At 33.7% G+C, this 27,535-nt stretch overlaps 1 protein-coding gene across 6 annotated transcripts in view; it reads left to right on the forward strand.

The window, feature by feature from the left end:
- Positions 1-27,535, forward strand: part of slc20a2 (solute carrier family 20 member 2) — an 81,772-nt gene that overhangs the window by 20,795 nt on the left and 33,442 nt on the right. For 4 of the 6 annotated variants that reach the window (XM_056463460.1, XM_056463464.1, XM_056463459.1 and 1 more), the window contains exons 2-4: positions 14,369-14,940; positions 20,614-20,754; positions 23,135-23,220. In XM_056463460.1, coding sequence (XP_056319435.1) covers positions 14,652-14,940; positions 20,614-20,754; positions 23,135-23,220 — 516 coding nt within the window. In that variant the 5' untranslated portion in view covers positions 14,369-14,651. Of the gene's footprint in view, positions 1-8,895; positions 9,176-9,207; positions 9,283-14,368; positions 14,941-20,613; positions 20,755-23,134; positions 23,221-27,535 lie in introns of those variants that run through there. The other 2 variants (XM_056463461.1, XM_056463463.1) reach the window with 2 other exon arrangements.

Genomic DNA, 27,535 nt, shown 5'->3' on the forward strand with positions numbered 1-27,535 from the left:
AACGCAGGAAGGAACGAATCTAGGAAGATTACTAAATGCACTACAGAATGTTACGTTTACACGTCCCTGCACAAACTGCTTGTAAACTTTTCACAGCGTAATACTCACTACTCGCTACTCTTGAGTACTTTTAAAATGACTACTTTTTACTCCTAAATGTCATGTAAAATGGCATTCAAACTCCCATTATTAGCATTTAACACTAAAAGCTCATATGGTGTACCTGAGGTGATCACAGTTTATCCTGTAGTTCAGCTGCAAGAAATAGAAGCCGTTTCTAATATATCAATTCGAGGTGTTGGTTGGAACAAAAACTCCATTTAATATGGAAAATATTCACTCCATCACATCCCGTTGCTTTAATTTAGAACACGACTTAAGTCAGACTCACTCCTCCATCTGGTAATCTTCACTTGCATTTATTTTGTTCCAGGAATGTAATACCTAGTTCAACCTCTGGGTGTCAAATTTACATACTGCACCTTTTATTTTGTAGTCAAGCTTCAGCTCTATAATCTGTAAGCGGTGGCAACAATTCTGCGACAACTCTTAAAAATGACTTGTTTTTGTTTGGTGTCTGTGACTTTGAAACCAAAATATTCCCATATTACCAATGCTGTTTTTCTTTGATATTAATTTGTCTATTATTGCTTCCGAAGCAGCAGACGCTATAATCCCACTTGTCAGTGCTTTCCTGTTTGTTTTCTTCTTCTTTTTTATTGTAGGCGTTGTTCAGTTGCACAGTTCTGATTGGGCAGAATGTAAGACTGTCACACACAGCCGCTGTTACACATTTGCTCTGGGCTGGGGAATTAAATTTTATATATATATATGTAAAATTTCAAATTGCAGCCTCTTGCGATTTAACTAATCACAGCATTTTAAATTGCGATTCGATTTCAATTAATCGCACAGCCCTACTGTAGTGTATGTGTGTGCCTGGGTGTTTTTCCAGTACTGGGTTACAGCTGGAAGGGCATCCTCTGTGTAAAATATATGCTGGATAAGTTGGCGGTTCTGCTTTGTCCACCATTGGTGAATAAAGGGACTAAGCCGAAGGAAAATGAATAAATAATTGTATTTTTTTATTTAAAGAAATGATGTTTTCTTTGTAATTTGTATATTTTAAAACATTTTTATTACATTTAAGTTATTCATAACATATGGTACAATTACCACAATTAATCACAATCAAATAATAATAACACCAGAAGACAAAAACAAAACATAAATTACATAAGATCCAAAAAAAGAAAAGAAACATTAACAAAAGGGGAAGAAGTATGTATACATACATACATTCATAGATACATAGTACTAAAAAAAATACAGATAGGTGAATCAAATCACCACATAAATAACAACATCCGCAGGGAAAACAAGTACAGTCCAAACTAAAATATGACAGCAAAGTTTGCTTAAACACTTTAATTGATACGATGGAATGAATGTTAGCTGGTAGATTATTCCAATCTATTGGACCCTTAAACGTAAAAGCTCTTTTACCAATAGATTTTTTAAAATGAGGAGCAAAAAAAAAAGTCTGAACAGAATGTCTTTCTTTATAATTTAAGGGAAAAAACTAAATATTGTTGTGGTATATTGTACGGAACATTAAAGTAGGATGTCTAATAATACCTTGTAAATATAATTTACATTGTCAAATAACAATTTATCTTTATTATTAAATATAAACCATTGATTGGTGAATTTATTTAAATAAATATGAACCATTTGTTAGCTTTTGCACTGTCTATCCAATAGTAATAGTAATAATAATAATAATAATAATAATTATTATTATTATTATTATTATTGTTATTGTTATTGTTATTGTTATTATTATTATTGTTATTTAAATGTAGTCATTCAGTAGACTCTTTTTCTGCTATATTTACTACTAATATTAATGTTAATTATTAATGTTTTTTATTTAATTTAATCCATTTGATTTACCTACACACTATTGACTTTTTATTTTGCCCATGGTGCCATGAAACATTGCATATGCCATAATATTTCAATATTTTATCAATTGTTATATTTTCATCTTCCACTCTGAGGACATGTGAATCTGTGCTTCTTTTATTTGTTGTCTTAATTGTCCTCCTGCTTGAGGTTGTTTGTGTTCATCTGATAGTGAATGCCTTTAGAGAGACATAATGCAGATATAATGGAGCCAGCAGTCCGTGTACACACCACTGAATGTCCTTGGTGTGACTGCACGCCTTTTCCTGACTCTGACAGAGGAATCACCCACCCCCTTTTTCTCTCTGATTGGCCAGATCACCCTCGTCATTCCTTCTTGCCACGCTGCATGGCCAATCACATCCGCTGCTGCCACTAAGCGTGTTTCTGTTTGGCCGGCCATGCTGTGATGCTACTGCCTCTCTTTAAGAAGCAGTCTAGACTGCAGAGATGGGTTTTTCAATGAGAATCGAGCTCCCGCAACACGTCTGAACATCTCCATCTGGCTATTCCTCCCTACATTTCACACAATGTTGCGATCTTTGCTTCATTTAAATTCATTTAGTATTCTCATTTCTCCGGTTTCACTGTCATAATTCACCACATCTGTTTAGCGTTTGCCCATTATTTCATTCACAGTCCCTCACATTTAATCTTTCCATCTCTCATTTGTCAAACCGTTTTCTGACCCCACTTTCCTAAAAAAAGGGGGAAACTCTGAGCACTGCAGAGGCTGAAGGTGAGTACACTTGATTAGAGTTTAGAGCGCTGCAGTCGGTACAGACGCAGTTTTACTGCACTCTCTTGTGTCGTGTCTAATGCAACAGGTTCTGTATGTACATCAGATACCGGACAGGGCATGTCAGAGTCAAGAGAATGCTTTGTTTAAACACCATCACCAGGATTTATTCTATTATTATTAATATTTATAAAAAGAGTTGACACAACTCTCTTCCTGTAATTAATAATTAGAAAATATCAGGGTAATTTTAAAACTTGTATACAGGGATTTTTTTTTATAATCAGCTTAATAATTGTGTTGCCTTTTATGTTAAATATTTACATCCTTATCCAAACTATTATTACATATAAATTCGTTGATCGTTACATACATTGTTGATTGTTTTGCTCTTGTAAAATGTTTTAAACATTTTTAATGGTGTTTATGAAAGTAGTAATGATTATGAATAAATTCTAATTATTAATAAAGTTGGTTAATCGGATATAAATAAGAAAGTTTTGTGTGTGTAAATGACATGGCCTGTATTTTGGCAACAAGCAAACATGTTTGGCCAGGATGTAAGTACTTACTCATTCACTCACAGATAGACAGACACATACGCACACACACTCGGAGAGAGACAGACGCATTAAATAAATAAATAATCTAATAAATCTCAGAAGCTGCCAACAAATCTTAAAATTAAAGTCGAAGGATTTTAAGGAAACTCAAACCAAATTAATTTATAGTTTAACTTGAATGTTCGACTAAAATTTAAAAATAATTTCTTGAACATGACTTCTATAAATTAAACATTTTGTTTGTTATTGCTAGTTAGCTATAGCTAAAATTCTTCAATGACTTCTAACACACTTTCTTGAAAACTAAATAATATATTTTTTAACATCTTATTTTATCTTATAATAAATGTTATTTACTTTGTACATGTTTTATTTATTACAGTTTATGAAGAGTAAATTTACAATTCACAAGCAGTCGATTAAACTCAAGTGACTAATCTAAACATTGCTTCATTCATAAGTGCAACAGACATGTGTGTGATTGTTTTTAAGGCCAAAAGGATATATTTTAATAAAAAAGAAAGCTGCATGATCCAACAGCCCCTGATCAAAATGTAATACTGCAGGGGTGTCAATTAATTGTTTCTTCGTTGCACCACGATACAGATGTGGACAATTCGGTATCGGTTCAGTAATAGATCTTTTCTATTGTGAGAAATGAGGTGCATCCCAAATCACATACTTATGCACTATTCTGCGCCATTTTATAGTATAAATTGTGTAAGTATTGCATTCACACTGAAAGAATAAGTGCGGAGCTTTCAGGCAGTGATGTTGGATTACTTTATTTATTTTGGATTGTGAAAGCAAAATTCTCCTACGAGATTGATTATACCGCCTCCCGATGGTGAATGCGGTTATACTCATGGCAGGTATTATTTAGTTTGGTCATTTATTTTGCTAATTTGGCAATCGTAAAAAGTCATCAGGGAAACGGTTTAAATTTTTGTTTAGTAAAAAACCTCAGAAATAACCTGTCAGTGGGGTAGAACCTTTTGAAAAGATACAAATGTATACCTTACAAGTGCATATTTGTATTTATAGGTACAAATTAGTACTTTTGAGGTTGACCTTTGTACCTTTAACGTACTGTGAGTTACAGATTTGTACTTGTTATGTATTACTATTTACCTTTAATGGCAAAAATATAGACCTGCAAAATACAAAAGTGTACATTTTTATAATTTTTTTATTATTATAATTTTTTTTATAATCCTTTTTTCGGGGTTTTAACCTTTATTGGCATATGACAGTGGAGATATTACAGACAGGAAAGTGTGGGGAGCAGAGATAAGGGATCGGCAAAGGACATTGAGCCAGGAATCGAACTCGGGTCGCCGTGAGCACCTTGTTGCTATGTGTCGATGTGGCGAGGCTATTGGCACCGACACAAAGGTGTACATTTTGAAAAGGTACCACTCCAGAGACAGGTTTGGACCATTTTTTTCTGAGAGTGTATTTCTTTTTTTATTTTACGTAATGAAGAAAATGTAATGACTGAGTATCCTGAATTCATCTTGCAGATTATCTACCATGCTCAATGTATTCACCACTAGAAAGCCAAACATATAATGCTGTAGCTTTTAAGTATGTAATATGTAAATCCCAGATTGATGGGATTTCTCAATTTCAAACAAGATCACATTTGTGAGTAGGAATGCAGATTATTGTTGACATCGGTTTTACATACTGTGGCTTTAATTTGAAATCGAAATCCCAGACTGATTAGTTTCCTCACATTTTAAACAAGATCTTATTTGTAATAATGCAGATTATTGTTGATATCAGTTTCATCTCTTTGAATAAGGCAGTTGTCTTCTCATAAGTGAACTCAGTCCAACGGTTGTATGAAAAACGTGCTTTGAAAGGAGCTGTCAGCAAATGAATCGCCAAAGCTGCTACACAGATTGCTAAAAAGCTAAAGGGCCCAAAACCAACAGACCTCATATTTCTGAGAGCAGCCGAAGCGTCTAATTTCATCCAAATTATCTCAGCTTATCGCCCTGTCCTCATGTCACATGGTTGTGGTAGTATCAGTGTTCTGGCTTTACGTCAGTTTTCCAAAAAAAAAAAGTCTCACAACCATTAGTTTTGGTCTTGAAAGCGGATCCAGATGGGCAATTTTCTAACAGACTTTTATGCTAATTCTGTTGCATTTATTAAAATAAAAAGGAAATGTTTTATTATTGTAGTTTAAATGAAGTGTTTTCTATATATTTTAGCTGCTATTTTAATCGGGGGTCACTTGGCAATTTCACAAAATCTCATATGTTATTAAACAGTTAGAATTATCCAAATTTTATCCATAACCTACAGAAGATAAAATTTGTATTTAATAGTTACATACAAAAAACATCCAAATAAAAAGCCATCAGCCTTTACATTTTTTTCTGTTGGGTTGCAACCCTTGGGGTTACTGATTAATGACACAGCAATAGCATTAGTTGCAGCAGATTGATTTTATGGCACGATGTTAAAATTTAATACCTTTACGGTACTCGCATAGATTAAAAATAAAGGCCACGACTGAACTTGGAGGATGATCTCCAAGTGGCGGTCTCCAACATTAACTAAAAATGGTCTTATGCTGTAAACATTGTGCCCACAAAGTGAGGTTAATACTAAGTTAAACAGATGAATGACTATATATGGTTGTTAGACTATTACACTTTGTGTTATCCATGTGCTTGTATTCATACAGTTTCTGTTGGTGTGTGTGCACCGTTGTGTGCAATGTTTGTATGTTTATAACCACCTTCAAGGATAATGCGCTCGCGAGTCACTGGAATTTATATTTTGAGGGTCATGGGCTAAAATGTTTGGGAATAGGCTTGGGACAATAACCATTTTCAAGGTATACCACGGTTTGTAAAAGTCAGGGTTTTAAAACCACCAACATTTTCTGTTATACCTTTCCTAAGGTATGTGTAATATTTTTTTTATTTAATTATTTTTTTTTTTTTAGGACAACAGTTTCTCCAGCAGAAAAGATATCCAAAGACGCCATTTTAGTGTTTTTGAAACAAATTAAGACAGAAGTCAATAATTGATTTGAATTATTTAGCCTGAGTCTTAAAAGTCTTAAAATGTATTAAATTTCAATAACCAAATTTTAGGCCTTAAAAAGTCTTAAACCCACTGAAATAGTGTTTTAGGTCTTAAATCATTATGAACGGGTGTTAAATTTTCATGTAAAGCTATACCCAATTGGGCCAACACCCATCCAATCACTAAAAATATATTTCAATAAAAGTTCTAAGAAACATTTATTTACTTATTAATATGGCCTAATTATCTTCCTTACAGTAACATTTGTTTTGAATGTTTTTTTTTTTTTAAGGTTTTAACTTGGCCATTAAAAAAATCTTTAGGGTTTAGCCTTGTGTAAGTCTGAAATTTCATTCATTATGTTCTTAAAAAGTCTTAAATTTGACTTGATGAAACCTGTAGAAACCCTGTTACTGCTCCAAAATATTTTAAACGTTTCTCAAAATAAAATATATTAATCACAATACCGTGAAACCGGGATATTTTTATCCAAGGCTATCGTACTGTCAGAATCTTATACCGGTCCATGCCAATTTGGGAACCCCTCAGTTAAAGTGAAAGCTCAGCCATAAATGAAAATTCTGTTGTCATTTAATCATCCTTCAGTGGTTTCAAAACTGTTTGAGTTTATTTTATTTATTTATTTATTTATTTGTTCTACTGAACAATAAAATAAGATATTTTGAAGTATATTTGAAATGCAACTATTGACTTTCATATAATTTGTTTGTTTTTTTATACTATGGATGTCAGTGGTTATCGGTTTCCAACATTTTTCAAAATAACTTTTTATTTTATGTTACAAAAAAGTTCAATGAATGGCAGAAGTAAGTTTTTTGGGTGAAATATCCCTTTAATGTTTCAGCGAAAATTGTTATTAAAAATATATTTTGTCGCTTGTTAATGCTTTATAAACTATTTACTACAATTCTCAGCTTGTCTGCATTTGGGATTTATAGATGGGTGTTAAAAGGGATTTTTCCTTTATTCTATAAACTGGTTTAGTATGACATTCATTCTAAATTAGAAAATGTCTTGAATTTTTGGTTAATATAAAATGACAAAAAAGTGCTTGTTTATATCAATTTTTAGACACCACAATAATAATATTTTATCTTAATGCTATATCTACCAATATTTAGTAAAATAAAGATTCTTAATCACAACAAATGAAAATAATAAGCTCTAAATGACACTATAGAATATAAATGACATTAAGAAATGTCACTACAGTGCTCAGCATATATAAGTACACCCCTTACAAATCTATCTTTTAAATTCATATTCTTAATAGGAAGCTATACAATATTATATTTGTGCATATACATAAGATTAGTCAGTACTGAAGCCAAATCGGGAGCTTATCTAACAAAGTAACTTAAGATAACGGTCCAAAAACTAGTACACCCAAATTTATGTTATAGAAAAATATGAAATACAAATTTTAAAATGAAGGAAAAAAAATCAAGAGAAGCAAAAAAATTGAAATATTTAGTTGAAATTTTGTAGGTTGTAATTTTTTTTTTTTCAATATTTTGCTTGAATTCAGTTGTATTATCTTTCAATTTCTAAATATGTTTGGTGACTTATATATTATTTTAATAAATATTTCTGTTTAATAAATCTGATTTGTTTAAATGCACCAATATATATTATCCATATTCACTGAGAAATGGATACAAATATTCATTTTCAAAATGGGGTGAACTCAATTATGCGGAGCACAATATAGATTTAAATCAAATATTAACATTTTACTCAACTTCAGTCCAAATTCTCTTTTGATTTCTAGTTTTCTTTGTGCTTTTCTTTTTCCTTTTTTTACTGTTTTGAATGTCACTTTATGTGCAGTTATTAGAGCATACGGCCTTTGCTGCTGCATTTGCCCACTTGACCTGAGGCTTTCGTTTGTACTTGTCACACTTTAAGCATAGGTACATCCCCGCTATCTATTATTTTGCAAAGCATGTAATCTCTGCACCAAATTAAATCACAAAACACTGAATATCAAACAGGTTTCCTAAAAGTCCCTTTGACAACATATAGGGCTGACTAAACCTTAACCAAAAACCACCAGACAGACCATCTTTTGTGCCAAAGCCAACAACCACGTGATATTTGATACGTGAGGTGTTGCCATTCACGGGACTCCTGTAAATACCTTGAGCATGTATTAGTCTGGCTTTCGCACTGTTTACATTTAATTCCCTTTAAACAAAAGGCTCACTGAGGCGTAAGAATGCACCGTTGTCAAAACCTCGGCGTTGACTTCTGTATCGCTTCAGAGGGGTGATTTATTTATTTATCTGTTTCCACCCTCTGCATTGCAGGTTAAGCCTGTGGTCGAGAACGCTCTGTAATTTTACAGGTGATGGTTTTTGACGTCACTATACCGTGGTATACTGTGTCTTTGTAATGCTTTAAAGTCCGTCCAGTCATCAGCTGCTTGACTGATGCTCTAAATACCATCCCGTCCCCCCGTGGTGTGGGATCAGTCGTTCCGATAAACAGCGCTGATCAGATTTCAGCAAGCACATAGTGGCCCATTTACAGACCTGCCGTTTTCCAGTGAATTTGACCCACTAAGAATCTTAGAGCGGGGAAAGCAGGAAGGTTGGAGGCTGTAAGCAGGTATTAGGAGCTGCGACTCGCTGCTGTTTCACAGTGCAGCTGGAGCTCGGCTTGCTGTGGTTCGGTGGGACACGCAGACCTGAAGCCAGGCCAAGAAGCGAGAGGAGGTGTGAAGCTGGAGCTATTGTTTTGCGGTCTGTTATGGACTGTGTTTTTGGTCACATTGTGTCCCGGTCACACCTGAACGCTTGGCCCTCTGTGTTGGAGCGTGAGGTGGTCAGTTAATGTAAGTGCTTGTCTGTCTGATTCGTCTTGGCTTGTTTCAGACTTTGGAAGCATGTTTTTGTGGATTTACATTCATGTTGTCATACTGGGTTGATTTCAGCTTATCAGGTGACTATTGTAGATTTTAAAAATGTGGATTTTTGGCATTTTTTTTTAGACAACGAAAATCAAACGCGTCATAGAATCGTCATAATCTTTATGTAATCTGTTGAAATGTTCGATCGTAGTCAAATTTCTCATTATTAATCCTGTTACCACATGATTTTACTGTTTTTGCCAACAATGTAACGTTCTTTTTCATTTTGATTATTTTGACAACTTTGAAGGAAGAGACGTGATCTTATTTTAAAAAGTTCTAAGCTGTTTTTGTTTTCACTGCCTTCTGCAGTGTTTATTTTGATGGAAAAACACTGATTTCTCTTACATTTTCAGAAAGTAACTGCAAAGGACAATGCTGGATAGTTAGAAAGATAGTTTCGTCCCAAAGGTGGATTTCTTGTGTGCTTTTATTTCATGTTGTTCTAAACCTTTTTCTTACAAATGATAGAAAATGACTTTTTCTGACTGAGTAATTTTAACTTTTGTATTTTAACTTTTATATTTTCATTTTGCTGTCTGACTAATTTTGATCTGAAAGATTACTTGAGGTTTATAGTATTGAGTAATCTGGATTTTGTGAGTTTCTGGCTGTACTTTTGTGTCAGTACAAAAAAACAAAAACAAATTATTAAACATTTTTTCCTAATTTAGAACAACTACAAACCAATATTTAGTTCCTGAGTAGCATTTTAAGTGACTAAATCTTTGTTTTTTATTTCTACATTTTTACTTGTGCATTTTGTCTTTTATTTTAATGTAGATAAAAATGTAAGCTGTATTTAAACATGGATTTCTTGAGATCTGATTTTTATAATCTCGTTACAGCTTTATATTGATGTCTTTTTCGTTTTGAAACAAATGTTTTAGGTTTGTGAAAATAACTAATAATCAATATTTGGTTCTTAACTTGTTATTGCTTCAGAAAGAATTTCCACAGCCCCCCAAGAAATTCTCAAGGTTTATGCACTTAATAAATATTTTCTGATGCATGAGTAGTTCCTTGTTTGACTGTTTGTTGAAGTTTGTTGTTGTGTTCTAGGCTCTATTTTGCACTGTATATTTGAAAGATTATTAGTTCAAAATATGCATACTAATGTTATGTTACTTATTCACTATTTTACTGTGGTTTTATATTATTTAGATTTTAAATCTTATTTTATGTAATCGTTGTTTAAACATTTCTAAAATATAAATACATTGAAAAGTTTTGAGCTTGATCAATAATTTTGACCTAAACAATAGGCACCTTCTTTTGCATATCTTATGTTTTGATGTTTCCTATCAAGTTTATGACTCTTATTTTTATATGTACAAAGTAGGCTGCACAATATATTGTTTCAGCTTCGATATTGCAACGTGCGTTTGCAATAGTCACATCGCAAAGATGTGTAATGTGCAGCCTAAATTATATTTGACCAGGAGCTACAGAATTGTATTTAATCACTGTATTTATATGGAATTTATACGATTTATGCGAAAAAAAAAGAAATCTTACTTAGAATTTTTGTCTGGTTTTTAGTCCAAATAAAGTTTTCAAACTGAAAACAAGATTATTTCACTTAACCCACTGGCAGATAATTACATTAAATCTACCAAAAAAACAAATTTTCACTTATTTTTCTGACAGTGAAAACAAATTTTTTTTTTGTTTTTAACTTGATCTTAGAATTTTTTGATATTTGGACATTTGGATATGTGTAAGCCCTTGCACTATTTTACCGTGACCATTTTAAAATTATTCCTATACAAATAGTAGAGCCTACATCCTTTGAAGTTTTGGTTGCATTACTTAAAGGTTTGACTCCTACTATTTTAGTTGTAATTTATCGACCACCAAAACTATCTGCTATGATTATCTTTTTCAGTGAGCTTTCTGATTTGTTTAACTCGTATTTGTACTCTATCTTCAAATATTTTGTTGATGGGGGATTTTACTATTCATTTTGATAACCCCACCAACACCCTGTATAATGATATTAAATTTATCCTGGACAGTGCTGACCTAATATCTTATACCAACCCCTCTCCCTGGTTAACTGTGCCATCAAAAAGCTTTAGGGCATCACCTGGAAAGACTCTGGAAAAAATCTGGTCTTTAAGTCCATAAACAGATATATTCTGACTATCTTGCCGTTTACAAGACTGTAATACATGAGCAAAATCAGCTTATTATTTGAGTCTTATTAACACTGGATACTCGAACTCTAGGACCCTGTTTTGTACTGTTGGTAAACAGTCACATGAGGTCACATGACTCTCTTTAACTTGACCCAACTCAGTGTATTCCTTACTCCAACTTTCTCTGTGCCAAGATCGATCAAATTCATCAAGGATTGCTTACATCCGTTTTTCGTCTTATGATAATCATTATGATCATATTCCCGTTAATTGGTCAGTAAGCACTTTTTCTAGTTTTGAACTGCCCACGGTGGATTTTATTAAAAAGGAGATCATGAAATCTAGGACTTCCACCTGTTCACTTGATCCCCTACCAACTGTTCTAGTTAAGTCCTGTATTAATTCACCTCCTCATAACATCCATTGTCTGTTCTTCACTATCTACTGCTACCGTTCCTTCATCTTTAAAAAAAAGTTTCTATTACTCCTATACTTAAAAAGACTGGTGCTGATCCCAATGATCTAAAAAATTTTTAGGCCAATTGCCAAGCTTCCCTTTGTTTCCAAAATACTGGAAAGAACAGTAGCAGCTCAACTTCACTCACATCTGCATACTAACAAAATCTATGAGCACTTTCAGTCTGGATTCCGCCCCAAACACAGCACAGAAACAGCCCTCACTAAGGTTGTTAATGATCTTCTTTTAGCTGCAGATGTAGCCTCTGTTAGAGAGTAATTGCATCATTCTGAGTTCATAATAGTCCAAAAGGTGATGATAATAGTTAAACATGGCAGTTTTTTCATGTTTGCTGAAATTATGTGCTCCTTTTTTCTGGCTTCTCCTTTGTTTCTTCGCATGTCACTCTCGCGTTTGTCATTTTCTGACAGGATCCGGTTTCAATAGCACGTCAATAATCAAGCACACGTTATTATCATGAGGTCAAGAAGTTTGTTATTTCAGATATAGACACGTGGTGAGCGCAAGCAAGAAAGCGAAACCACTCGCGCTTCAGACTGGCTCGTAAAAAACTAAGCTTCACAGGGTAAATCTTCTCCTCTTTTTGGCTTTGTGGCTGTTCATCAAGACGACGACAAGCCCAGGTTGACAATGGCTGGTTATTATGTGTATATATAATTGCGCTGTTCTTTGGCTGTGTATTTTAAACATCGCGGTTCCTTTGTTGTTATTCTGGCTTGTTGCGTAAGCGAATGACGTATCTCTGTAAACCAATAGCGTTCAGCTGCGCGTTTAGCTCCGCCTTTTGTACCCTTTCTCGTGTTTGGTACCCTTTTGAAAGGTGCCAAAAAGTGGTACGGTGTAGTTTGGTTCAGTTTGCCTTTTGACAGTGGAAACGGCCATAAAAGCGTACCGATCCGTACCACTCTGTGTAAACGGGCCATTAATCATTCATATTACTGGATCAACTGGCCTCAATTGGAATCGCTGATAATACCCTCTGCTGGTTTTCCTCTTACTTAAGTGACAGAAACCAGTTTGTCCAGGTAAAGAACAGTCGCTCTGATGAAGTCTCAGTCACTCATGGTGTTTCTCAGGGATCTGTATTGGGTCCTCTTTTATTTATTATTTACATTTTACCTTCAGGTCATATATTTTGTGCTTATGGCATAAATATATTTTTAATATATAAATTTCTTTTTTATGCTGATGATACGCAAGTTTATATGCCTACTAAGAATGCTCCATCTCATCCGATCTTACTAAATGTCTGCGAGATATTTATATGTGGATGACCTGTAACTTTTTAAATTTAAATGCCAGTAAAACAGAAGCCCTTCTGGTTGGCTCTAAAGCGTTTTTTTTCCAAAGCTCAATCTTTTATTCTATCTATCAATTATTCTCCAGTAAATTTAACATCTCATGCTAAAAGTCTTGGGGTAATACTAGATGGTATGCTTTCGTTTAATTCACATATTAGAAATATTTCACAATCTGCCGTTTTTCACTTGCGTTACATTGCAAGACTTCACCCTTCACTATCCCAGCAAAGTACTGAAGTGCTTGTACATGCTCTGGTTGCATTAAGGATTGATTTATTGCAATTTCCTCTTATCTGGTATCCCTCTTAACCAACTTCACAGATTACAGCTAATCCAGAACTCAGCAGCTAGGGTAGTCACCCGCTCACATGCTTCTGAACACATATCCCCAATTCTCTTTCACTTGCATTGACTTCCTATTCTTTATCGTGTACAATATAAAATTCTTCTATTAACTTACAAAGCTCTTCACAACCTGGGATTCGATTACCTCTCTGATCTTCTTCACTGGTACACTCTTCGGCACTCACTGAGATCTTCTGCGACTGAACTGTTCAGTTTAAGATGAAGTCAATTGGTGGCAGGGCTTTTAGCTGCATAGCACCACAGTTATGGAATTCCCTGCCGTTAGATATTCGTCAGGTGGATCTATCTCCAGTTTTAAATCCCAAGTTAAAACCTTTCTGTTCAGGATTGATTTTAATGATTTTCTGGTTTAATATTAGGTTTATATTCTTCTGTCTTGTTTTTTTATATTGTGCCTGTGACATTGTTAGGTTTCTTTGAGTGCTTTGAAAGGCGCCTATAAATAAAAGATATTATTATTATTAAAATAAAGTAAGAAAAGCATTTTTTTGCAGTGTGATAATTCAATGTACCTGAATACTGTTAGACTGCTCAGAAAACCATAAAAATAGTGCTATCCAAACTTGTTTTGTGAAACTGTGTTCATATCGCAATAAATATTGCCAAAAAATGTAATATCGCAATAGCTTATTTTTCCAATATCATGCAGTCCTAGTACAACGTGTCCTAATGTTGTATTTATATATTTTTTCTTTCCTTGTTTTAACTTTTTTTGTCTCCTCGACACCTGTTTGTTGAACATCTCCATTTCCTCTGATCTTTTATGCAACATTATTCCACCTGTAAGTGTGAACATTGTGTAATGATGTCCCCATCTCTCTTGTTTTGACAGCTGAAGGCGTCTTTGTGGACGGGACACTTTGAGGGCCAAACAATGGAATGCTCTCTTCTGCCTTCACCGCTCTGCACTCGACAGACTGAGGTTAAACGCTTTAGTTAGCAGTGTGCCTCTCCCCAAAAAACTCTCTTTAGCCAGGGGAAAGTTGGGAGAAATAAAACAGAAAAACACACAAGTGAAGGAAAACGTCCTTCATAGAACAGCACCTTACTCTACTTCATCGTAGTTCGAGTTTGTCTGGGATTCTTTCAGAGGCTTCGCGTGCACAAAAACCAAGATGGATTTGGAATCGTATCTGTGGATGGTGGTGATTGGCTTCATTATAGCCTTCATCCTGGCATTTTCGGTGGGAGCCAATGACGTGGCCAACTCGTTTGGAACGGCGGTGGGGTCAGGAGTGGTGACGCTACGTCAGGCCTGCATTCTGGCATCCATATTTGAGACCCTGGGCTCCATGCTCCTCGGTGCCAAGGTCGGGGAAACCATCCGGAAGGGAATTATAGACGTCAGTTTGTACAATGACACAGTGCCCATACTGATGGCGGGAGAGGTCAGCGCCATGGTCGGTAAGTGATGGCTCATTTAAAGTTGAAAGCTCAATGTGTCATTGCGAAGATTAACGATGGAGAAGCCCACTGAGGCATTTGTTTATTCAATGTTGGTTGCCAGATTCTGGTAGTTCTATCCACTGGAATAAAAGATGCTGCTGCTTTTACATTTTTAAACTGATTCCACTGAACTTAACAAGATATTTAATGTTGCATCACATTTGAAACTTGATTAACTTATTAAAATTACTCATATTAACATTTCTATAACAACATGTAGCTTTATACTACTATAAACTACACGTAACTTTAATTATATATTTTTGCTTAAATTTTTGATCATATACTTTTTATTCATGACAGATTATGGCTGAGTTTTTAAGAAATCACTTCAAAAATATGAGTCACGCTTTATTTTAAGTCTGGCAATTGAACTGTGCATCCGAAACTCATTGTATGTAAAAACAGTTTGTTAGCCGAGCAGTATGTCCAAATTCACAGTATTTGAAAACAGTAGGTAAGTTCTATTAATTCCGGGAAGATTATGAAGTGCGCATCCAGTGGACACTTTGCTATCCCATAACGCAGCAAAAGAGAATGTATAAATGGAAGTGAAGCTACACAACTTTACAACAAATGGTACATTTTACAAATTCCATTCACACAATTCCTATTTATACTATGTAGAACATGCGTTTCTAATGGTTTAAATGTTGTACCTTCTAGAGTAGTATGTGATTTTGAACGCAGCTTATAACTTTTGCCTCAAACTCTTAATTTGCTGCTTATTAATAGTAAGGTAGTAGTGTTGTCATGATACTGGAATTTCGGTAACTTTTGAAATTAATATTTGAATGCATAGTTTCAAGCCTCATTCCACACTATGACCTTCGTTTGCAGCAGGTCGCCACCCAGAACGACAGGCAGCTACAAAGTCGCTACTAGTGTGAATGAGGCAAAACACTGCTGATTGCCAATTGTGTTCATTTGTTTAACAGAAATGACTGTGATTGGCCATGAAGGGCATTGGTTCACCGCACTTTACCACTATTCGCCGAGTGCAAACACTGATAGAGAGACACTGGAGTGTTTCAATATCAGCTCATGAACAGACCACCTGATTTTTATGGCTTTGAAATGCTTTAAGTACACACTCAAATATTAGTGGGAAACGGCCGTTTTTAAATTTCCTGTACCGATTGATGCCAAAATTCCAGTATCGTGACAACAATATAATGTTGTGCTTAAATGGAAAAAGGAAAAGACATGTCCTCTCACGTAGGCACAGATTGAGCACTTTTGGGGTTTTTTTTTTAAGTCGGCTGCCTTCCTTTTGGTGTGTTAAGGGCAGCTTTATGGTCCGTTTGATCATGCAGAATACATGCTTTATACGTGCTTAAATAGTCTGGGGATAAGTTACTTTTAAAAGTAATGTATTACTATTGTGAGTCACTTTTTTTTTCTTTTCTTTTTTTTTTTAATAACTAAATATGCTACTTAGTAGGGCTGCATGATAGTGGAAAAAAATGGACATTGCAAAATTTAGTTTTTCTGCAATATACATTGTGATATGAATATAATTTCTCAAAAGATGACCCAAATAACTAAAGAATTCAAACATCTGCATAAAACATAATAAACAATTGGCAATTATAGACAAATACAATAGAACAAAGATAAATGTTTTTTATTGTTGTGTTTAATGGTTTTCTGTAGAGTCTTAGAACATAAATTCAACATTAATCAAATAACATTGTATTGTCTTCATTGTATATATATTTAAATACAATTTCAGGGTGTCTGCGGGGTCTCAAAATATTAAAAGTTGATAAATCAATTATGAAAAAATGAAGGCCCTTAAAATTATTAAAAGTCTTAATTACATTTTTACGAGGGCTTATATTTTGTTCAAGCCTTGTCCAAAGTGTTTTACTCCAAAAAAGCATAAATATTCTTCCTAATATTAACAGCGGTGATGTCACATAATTTGCGACAAACGCGGAAAGGTGATGTGACGCTCTCCACATGTAGCGAAACAGACGGGAAAATGTTACTTTGTGTACTCCTAGTTGGAAAAAGACTGGTTTAAGCAGTGGCTGACGCATGTCGCTGAAAACAACTGCGTAATTTATTCATTCAAGCTTTGCTTCTTCCGAACTGAATTCCTGTGCGTGGTTGTGCTCCATTGATTTATTTAACTACAACTGTTTATGAACAACTGTTTATTAAGTTAAAGTTTTGATACTGATTAGAACTTGTTGGTGATGAGGTCTTAAAATATTCTGAGAAGGTCTTCAAAAAGTCTTTAAAAAGGTATTGAAATTTCTTTAAGAATTCCTGCATATACCCTGAATTTAATCTTTGTTAAAGCTCTAAACTTTAAAGCTAAAATTTCTTAGTGTATATTTGCTTGATATCTTAGTTGCAGTTCCTTAAAACCCATCCAAATAAAATTCTTTCTCTCTATTAGGGTTATAATTTGCGATGACTCCACAGATCATGTTCTGAAATGTGGTTTTTGGTCATTACAATAACAACTCAGCATTGCAGATCCTGCGATGTGACTTGCATATTTGCCCATTGCAATATCGATGCTAAAACAATATATTGTGCAGCCCTATTACTTAGTTACTTTTTGAGCAAAGTAGTGTGAAAGTATATTATTTTAATTTAAAAAAAATTAAGATTAAGTTCGGTTTAAACATGTTAAATATCAGTTTTAAAAGTAACTCTTCCCAACACTGCTTATAAACTGCTAATATGTTAATAATAGAGATGCTAACAAGCAACTACTTAAGAGGGACAATAACTAAAATGCTACAGAGAAATGTTTTCAAAAAGTTCAGTTATTGAATAGATGCTTTCAGTTTTTAATGAAATCACACATGTCTTTGGGAGTTTTTATGAATTTAGTTTACCTCAAGATGGAAATTCGTTCATAATTCTGTGTTTATACTTTGGCGAAGTGTTTTTATTCTTAATTAGGGGTGTGAAAAGCTCAATATGGGTTAGCAGCAGTTTACTGTTAACAAAGCACCCATATTGCTGACAGAGTTGTGGATGAACATGTAAATATATGCTGCTTACTTTCTCCCTAATATACACAACAAAAATGACAGTGGTGAGAAAACCATATGTAAAGAACCATCTGATCCTAGTAGGTTGGATGTTTGTACAAGCTTTGCAATTCAGCGCTCTAGTAAAGTCATGTCACGTTTATTTATATAGCATGTTATACAGTAGATTGCTTTACATTAAGCAGCTAAAACACTAATAAACATTAAACAAATACAGTATCAGCATTATTTCAGATGGAATTAGAGCTTGATTTTATTTATTGAATTATAAAGTAGCTCTACGGTGGGACTCTTGCTAATGTTACATTTAAGAAGTAATTGTAATTATGTTATGTAACATAATTTGACATTTACAAAAACTAATCATGATTTATTAATTAGTTAGGTTCTATATAATGCAGTTGGAAAAGCTATAGAAATAATAGATCAAAGCCTACCCATAAGTTTCTGGGAATATAATATATAAGCAATATGAGTTATCATTAATATAATAAAATTATTGGCAAGATCCGTTAAATTGAAAAAATCATGGATTTTTACACCAGAGACATAGATGTAGCATTTTCTAAATAACTGGTCAACATCAAATATTTGGATGATTGCTTGTTGTTTCCCTATTTTCTGCTATTAAGTTTTAAAAATAGTCAATTGTCCTCTTTATTTGTGTGAAAGAAATTTTTTTTTCGAAAGAAATCAGACTTACGGAAATTACACCAAGATTTGTATTTGTCAGCTTATATAATATAATATAATATAATATAATATAATATAATATAATATAATATAATATAATATAATATAATATAATATAATATAATATAATATAATATAATATAATATAATATTTTAATATGATTAAAACAATACTCTGATTAAGAGTCTACCAAAAGAGAGATTTTTGATTACCTTAATGCGACTAAAGTCATAACTGAACTGAACAGAAATGGAATTAAGACATGTGGAGTGCATATATTAGTGGGATTACTGAAGTAAACACTGCAATCAAACTATTACCGTCATGTAGGACTTTTCCGGCATATTTTCCGACAAGATCCAAGACACAGGTGGCTGTCAGTGAAGGACTGCCCACAAAACACACAAACATGCGCACACACACACCGCGAAATGCAGAGGTTTTTTTCTTTACGTTTTTTGAGCGTTATTAAATTCTATAACACTCACACCAGTCCTTGCTCCTTATTTGCGTCTAATACCCCAGTTTGTCATGACGGCATGAATGAAATGTTCATGAGTTAAAGTGAAACTGCCGAACTGCAGCTTAAGTCAGGCATCCTGCTGATTTGATTCAGAAGGGCTCTATTTTGTCAGACGGTTCACCGGTCAGGTAAACATCCGCGCTAAAATATCACAGTGAAAGTCATCATAGCTTGCGTAGAATAGACCCAGCTCCCAACCCAACTTTGAGAATAGATTAACGGCGATATTTTTTTATCGCGCGATAAGAGTCTCGTGTTAACGCAGCACGTAAACGCCGATAACGGCCCAGCACTAAATATAATATAATATAATATAATATAATATAATATAATATAATATAATATAATATAATATAATATAATATAATAGGCCTTCACAATATATCGTTTCAGCTTCTATATCACAATGTGTGTGTCCGCAATAATAGGGATTATTGTTGAATTATTGTCATTGCAAAGTATACTATTAACAGACTGAAACTTTATCATTTGAATGTGTTTTAAAAGGCATTTCAAGAGAGTGTAAAGCATTCAGGTACAAAAAAGAACATTTTGTAACTTTAATGAAGTATAGTTTTAATGAATTATTAATACAGGCGCTCTTGATAGTTCTGGAGGTAATTAAAAATATAATAACACTAATACTGAGATGGTTAAGGCCTTTGAAAATGACCAAAACTACATTTCAGTTGCTTTACAATATGGTCAGCCTGCTGGTTTGTCTATTCATACACATTTTGATCATCGCATGATCTCTTTTAACAAAATCACATGACTTTTTTAATGTGCATTCTGGAATTTGTTCGGTAAAAGTGTTTCCATCGTAGTTTGTGCATCTTTTTACTTATTGAGTGAAAAGTTTACCCTACTAAGTTATGCACATAGATTTTTATGCGCTGTTTCAAAATAGATGCACATCTTGCCGTTTCCATCAACCATTTTTTATGCGCATATGAAAAATGTGCATAAAAATAGATGGATGGAAACATAGCCACTGGTGTTGTGTAAAAACACTGAATCCGTTCATTGATTGTTTATTCAGGAGACTTTGATTTAAAATGCTTAATTTATATGGATTAGCTTTTTGCTCTTTTTATGAACGTTATAAAATGTTCAGGTTTTGACTTTCATTGTAAGTATTTCATTCAAATTACCTACAATTATATTGTAAAGATCAACAAACATCTTGTTGGTATGATATGAGGGTGAGTAAATGATGACAGAATTTTCATTTCGTTGTGAACAATCTCTCTGATGTCTATTCGTAATGAATGGCTACATTGTAATGTTTAATAGTATCCCATAGAGACTGTACTGAAGGCAGAAGGGAGGAGAACATATGGCGGAAAGGCTTTTTTCGTTGCTCCACCTCCCACTCATTTTCCTGTCTTTTTCAGGGTCTGCGGTTTGGCAGCTCATCGCCTCTTTTCTGAAGTTGCCCATTTCTGGAACTCATTGCATTGTGGGATCTACTATTGGCTTCTCCATGGTTGCTATTGGCACTAAAGGAGTACAGTGGATGCAGTTAGTCAAAATTGGTAAAAAAAAATAATCATAATTTATCTTGCTGTGTTATTTAATTGCATGCCAGGAAATGTTGAACCTTTAATGTACAGTATATTTATAAAGTCTGTTACTGTTTCTGCTAATTAATCTTTTAATGTACTATAAACTAATTTAGCGCCACACCATTGCTCTCCAAATAAATAAATAAATAAATAAATAAGTCACCCAGAATGTTGTGATTAAAGCCACAATTAAATATGTTTATTAAGACATTTATGATGTTACAAAAATTCTAATTCAAATAAATGCTGTTTTTGAATTTTTTACTTATCAATGATTGTTTTTTTAATTCAGTGATGATTAATTAAAGGTACAGTTCACTCAAAAATAAAGATTTCCTCACAGTTTGCTCTCTGAAATAGTTCCAAACTTCATGAATTATTTTTTCCGGTGAGTAGGGATGCAACGATTAACCGATTTCAGTATTAACTGCGATTTAATTTGTCACGGTTAATTATTTATAAAGGCTTCTCAACACCGTGTTTCTGCATGGAACAAAACTGCTGCAACTAAGCAAAGTTACGCCAACTGTGCACTAGTTTAAAGTTCCGAGCTTGTACACTGTGGCTAATACGCACGCGAACTGGATTAAGTCAGCTGAGGCTATTAACTAAGGACTATTCACATAACGTGTCTTTTGCATGTGCAATTTTGTTATTTTCATGGAGGCGCGTAGCTTGCAGGCACATATTGGGAGCGCCGTGCTCACGCTTTCCAAGCGCACCTAGTTGAAAAAATGCTGTGAGCGCACCGCGAGTCACGTGACAAGAACTGACCAGTTAGCTTCATACTTTGCATGGATTATACACATTTCTAGTCCAAAAAGAAGAAAAACAAAACCAAATAAAAATACCAAACAATTTTGCAATAAAGTTGATCAAAAGTGCCTTTCAGACAGAAGTTTACCAGCCTTTGACTACATTTGTTCTCTTTAAAAGGGAAATACTTAGCTAATATGTAGCTTAGATTTACATTCGACACATTTTTTTTTATATAATCCTAATTTTTATTCATTGTTCAGTGTAAAATTGTTAATTATGTTTAAATTTCAAAAACCCTTTTTTTCACTTTTTTTTTAAGTACAAAGAGAGAAATGGACTATTGTTTGTTTTTTTATTATATGTTTGTTCTGTAATCTTTAGTTACAGAGCAGAAATAAATATAGCTTTAAAATATAAGGAGTTTTCATGTGATTTATTAAACTAGTAGTGTTTTGAAATTAATGAATGCATAATTATCGTGATAACCGTGAAAAATGGTTATTTCTCAGTCTATTATTGTACAACCAAAATCTAGAATTGTTGCATACCTACTGGCGAACACAAAAGAAGATACTTTGAAGAATGTTAAAAACAGGCAACCATTCACAGCCATAGTAGAAAAAAACAAATGCTATGGATGTCAATGGTTACTAGTTTCCAAGATTTTTCAAATGATCTTCTTTTGGGTTTAAAAGAAGAATGAACTCAAGCAGGTTGTTAAGTGAAGGATGGCAGAATTTATTTATTTATTTATTTTTTGGTGAACTATCCCTTTGGTGAACTTTTTTTAAACCAAAATATTTCTGATATTTTAAAAAGGTGTAAAATAAACGCTTTTCTTTTCAACGTAGCCCATTAAATAAGCAATCATATATCATCATTCATAATAATATAAATCATGATTACCACCAAATATGTATAATTTATATGTATATATTTTATCAAATCAACAAGGCATTAATGGACAGCCATGGAATATGTAGACTCCTTGAAAATGCTCACTTTCTCAGGATTTATATGTTATAGTTATTTGCTTGAGCAAAATGTAATTTTGCTTTGTGTTAAAAATGCAGGACATTTTTCTAAATTACTATAAAAATATAGTCAGGGAGCATAACAAAAACAGTAGAACGTTTTCAGTTTATATTGATCATTGGACAAGACATTACCAATGTTTTAAAATCAGAAGCTGTATTTTATAACAGTAATATTTTGTGGAATAGCCCTGATTTTTTCAGTCACAACAAATAAAACCACTTGGATTGATAAAAAAAAATCTGTATTTCAGTGATGCTATTTTAAAGTGTTTAGTTAAATTGTAACATTATTTCCCAGTATTACTCTCATTGATGAGCATTCAACACTGAGGAACATTACACATTTGACCAACCTCATGCAATCGAGCAGTATTCTGTGTGTGTTTATGTATTGTTCCCTAGAGTGACATTTTCTCATTTGGGTTGTCAATGCTATTCTATGTAAGATGTGTAATTTATTTATCATGGCCTGTTGGCCTTTCTGCCTCCAGCAGTGAAATGCGTCATTACTGTGGCGTGTTATTGATTTCATAATTGCTGTTTGTGTGATGCAGTTTCCTCGTGGTTCATCTCACCTCTGCTGTCTGGTCTGATGTCTGGCCTGCTCTTTTTCGTCATTAGATATTTCATTTTGAGCAAGGTAAGTCGGGTCGACTATTACTCTGTCTTACATCATCTTACATCACTGATCTCACTTTGACAAATTTTAATGTCAGTGTAAAAAAAAACAGATCAATGCTTAAATTGGCTTTAAAGGGGAGCTATTATGCAAAAATCACTTTAATAAGGACTTTAAACACCAGCCTCTAATTATAAACATTTCTAAATTATATTTTTATGATCACACTTAATAAAAACAGTGTGCAAAAAGACTTTGATTAATATTCTCCCTTTGTACATGTCATTGAAGGGGGAAAATAAGGCCTATTGAAATCTCTCTCTCATCAGCATAAACAGCCCTGAGTGAGAAGCAGCCCTCCACCATTAGAGTTTTTACCATGTCTGCTGAAGATAATGTCAGTGACTAAGGCCCTGTTTACACTAATACCTTTTCGTTTTAAAACGCATAAGATTTGCTACAGCTATGCTATCCGTCCACACTACCCCGGAGTTTTCGAGCCCTAAAAAACAGAGCTTTGTGGAAACGCTGAAGACACCATTTTCATTTTAAAATGCTGCTGCTCCGTGTCAGTGTGGATAGGGAAAATGGAGACATCTGAAAATGGAGGCATGGTTGCAGACATTCGCCTCTCTGGGCTTTTTCCTCAATATTAAGTAGCCTACACAACATTCAGTGTTGCATCCTCTGCTTGTAAGTTCAGACTTCGCAAGTTCGTTCACATTTTCAGTGAAAAATACAAAACATACCCTCTCTCTTTTGCTGAATATCAGTTTTAATAATCAATAATGGCCATTAAAAAAGTATAACATACTTACAGTATGTTTATACATTATAGGAAATGAAGGCAAGCAATCAGTCAAATGCGCAGAATCAGTGTATGCGGTTAGCGTTTAGTGTTTAGCCAAAACACGTTACCTGAAAACAATAGATTCAGAAGACCAAAGTCGGGAAATATGTCGTTAGATATAGACAACAAGATGAATTAAATCACGTTTAACAAATATAGTGAGATTAGATCCAGCGGTAGATTCTTGATGAACTGTCCGACGTTCACAGCTCTCACCTGGGAAGCTGTGCTCAAAGCAACCGCTGACTGCCTGGAGCTCAGATGCGCACATACGCTGCAGCACATGCCAGAGTGTGTGTGCGGTCACGTGATGTGCGTTTTTAGTGGTGTAGTGTGGACGAAGAGCTGTTCAGTAATGCTAGGTGAAACGCGTGTATGGACGTTGAACGTTTTTTATAGTAATTACTGTATTGTAGTTTGTATTGTATTTATAGTAATTGTAGTTTTTCTGTAATTGGTAACATATGGGAGTCTGTAAGGGTCTGTATGTGCTCATATATGTTGCATTTATTTATTTATTTATTTAGTATAATCGCAGACGTTACAGTAGAATGTGTCACACTATCATTGATCTGCAGTTATAATCAAATCATGTTCATAGAAAAGTTATTAATGAACATTTATCTGTTTTGTGAGAAGTGCTTCGCATATGATATGTGAACGACCCCTACAGCCATACCTGCCAACACTCCTATTCTTCGTGGGAGTCTCCCGTATTTTAGACCCATCTCTCGCCACCCTCCCGTTTTGCTATTTCTCCTGGAAAACTCCAGTAGACAGTGTCTACTGGTGGATGAAGGTTCACTCTGTGTTCGCTCTTTTCAGTGCACAATGTTGAATCTCTTTAAATATAACTGATATCTGACTCCGATTTTAATATGAGGTGGTTTAGAATATTAATATATTTATCCTTGTTTTATATGACTCCAGTCATAAAACATTGAGAAGTTTATTGTAATATTTAATTTGAATGAATGTTTCATTATTTTATTTAATCTTGTTTCTATATATTACACACGTTCATTCGGATTACCATAACATCCTGTCTTGTACTGGCCGAGTATACAATCTCTTAAACACAAGCATGTGAGTCTTCATCACTAAACAGAGGCAATTATCCACTATTCTAAAAAGGCAGAACCCTACTTAATCATTTTAGAATATTTTTTGTGTGGTCCCCAGAGATCTGCTATCTACTAAATTAAAACAAACCTCTTTAATCATATCATGATCATTACTATAGAATCAAGCAGACCAATTTACTTAAACTATTAGTAACTTTGAGTAATCATCACCATATGATTTAAATAGTATTATAAGTGTAGAGATACCCACATTTAGATTGGTCTCAACAATATTCTGTTGTTCTAAAAGGAAAAACTCATTATTTGCCTATTCAGTCTGAGTAACTTAAATTAATGCCAGTGTGTTAGTCAGAGCTCTAAGAACATCGTATAGCATGCCACGCTGTTCCATCTATCGTGTTTTACATCAAACATTGAATAAAAATACATATTTCAAAGCATTTCACGGGACCTTTAAGTGTTTTTTTTTTTTTTTTTTTATTATTATTTATTATTCTGATGTCTAGTATAAACCTTAAAGTGCAGTAGAGGCCTTTCACTGTCATATATATATATACATACATACCATTTATATATATACCATTTATATTTATACCATTTGGAATCTGTTTTCATTATACTGACTGTTTCCATGTAATGCCCGTGGCTGTTTAGATAGCTTTGCTTTGACAATAGCTCATCTGTGGTCTGTGATGAGTCTGTTTTACAGTTGACTGCAGTTTATCTTTTAAATGTGTGCCTGGTGTCGACTCCCTTTCTGTAAACACTTACATATTTAAGCCTTAAAGAATTTGGTGCTGGGAAGTGCATTCTTACCTGCGGCCACATAAACACTGTGGTTTAAAGGAACAGTCCACCTATTTCTTTTTTTTTTTTCTTCAACCTAATGTTGAGCTAGACTTCTGTGTCTTTGTTCTATGAAAAACAATAGGAAGATGATGAGCTGAATCTCTCGTAGCAACTATATTTTGTTTAGAAAAGTGCTACTTGCTGTTCTCTGGTATTTCTCTGTGCAAATAGGGATATACAGTAATTATACAACTCCAATTGGACAAAATACAACTCCAACAAAATCATAAAACTGTAAAAGAAAGCATAAATCTTGAACCTTCTACTTGTAAGTTTTCTAAAGCCATTTCTTTTTATTTATTTAAATTAGAACTATTATAGTGAAATAAAGGCAATGTAAAATATTAATATTAAAACAGAATTATTAACTATTGGCCAAGGGCTTTTGTTTCAACAATATTGATGCCGAAGAGCTAAATTGCTCAAATAAATAAAAATAACTTAAACCAATATATAAAAATGTTATTAAATGTAAGATATTTAATATTAAATAAATAATTTAATAATAAAAATAAAAGTGCATAATAACCAAATACTTAAATGTAGCGCTTGCCAATATATCGTTTCAGCATTGATATCTTAATGTGATAAATCACAATAGACACATCTCAGGATAAATGCAATATTGAGTTTGTATTATAATTTATCATTTGCGTTCTTACCTGCGGCCACAAACACTGTGGTTTAAAGGAACAGTCCATTTTGGGTTTTTTTTTTTACTTCAACCTAATGTTGAGCTAGTCTTCTGTGTCTTTGTTCTGTGAAAAACAAAAGGAAGATGATGAGCAGAATCTCCTAGCAACTATATTTTATATTTAGAAAAGTGCTCTTTTCACAGAAATACAGCATAAATATTGACAAATTAGAACTATTATTGTGAAATAAAGCCAAGGTAAAGTATTAATATTAGAACAGAACTATTAAAAACTATTGGCCAGGGGCTGCTGCTTCAACAGTGTTAATGCAGTGTTTAGTTATTATGCTAAGTGCATAATAACTAAATACTTAAATGTAGGGCTGCACAATATACCGTTTCAGCATCAATATCGCAATGTGATATAAATGCAGAATAATGCAATATTGAGTTAGTATTATAATTTATCTTTTGCCTGTGTTTTTGATGCCTGTAATTGTGTAATGATTTAAAAGCATTCAGGTGTAAGAAATTGCACCACTTGGGACTTTACCAATGATTCATTTTATTTAATTATTTTTATTATTCAGTTATACTTGAATATTGTTAGACTCTGGAAATGATAAAACACTTTATTTCAATTGTATCTGCTGATAATATTTATAGATTGTTACACATGAAAATACTCACAACACATGCAAATGCACAGAAATGCACAGCAAATAGCACAGACCACAAGGAAAATGTGCTGGGGGACCCCAAAAAGTTTACAGATTGTTTATTAGAGTTTACGGAGATGCAAGTAGTAAACATCAATACATCAGTCATTGACTAAACACTTGCATGAAAATACTTACAGCACATGCAGAAATGCACTGCAAATAGCATAGACCACAATGAAAATGTGTCGGGGTAATT

Source organism: Danio aesculapii, chromosome 8 (assembly GCF_903798145.1).
Source record: "Danio aesculapii chromosome 8, fDanAes4.1, whole genome shotgun sequence".
Classification (NCBI taxonomy): domain Eukaryota; kingdom Metazoa; phylum Chordata; class Actinopteri; order Cypriniformes; family Danionidae; genus Danio; species Danio aesculapii.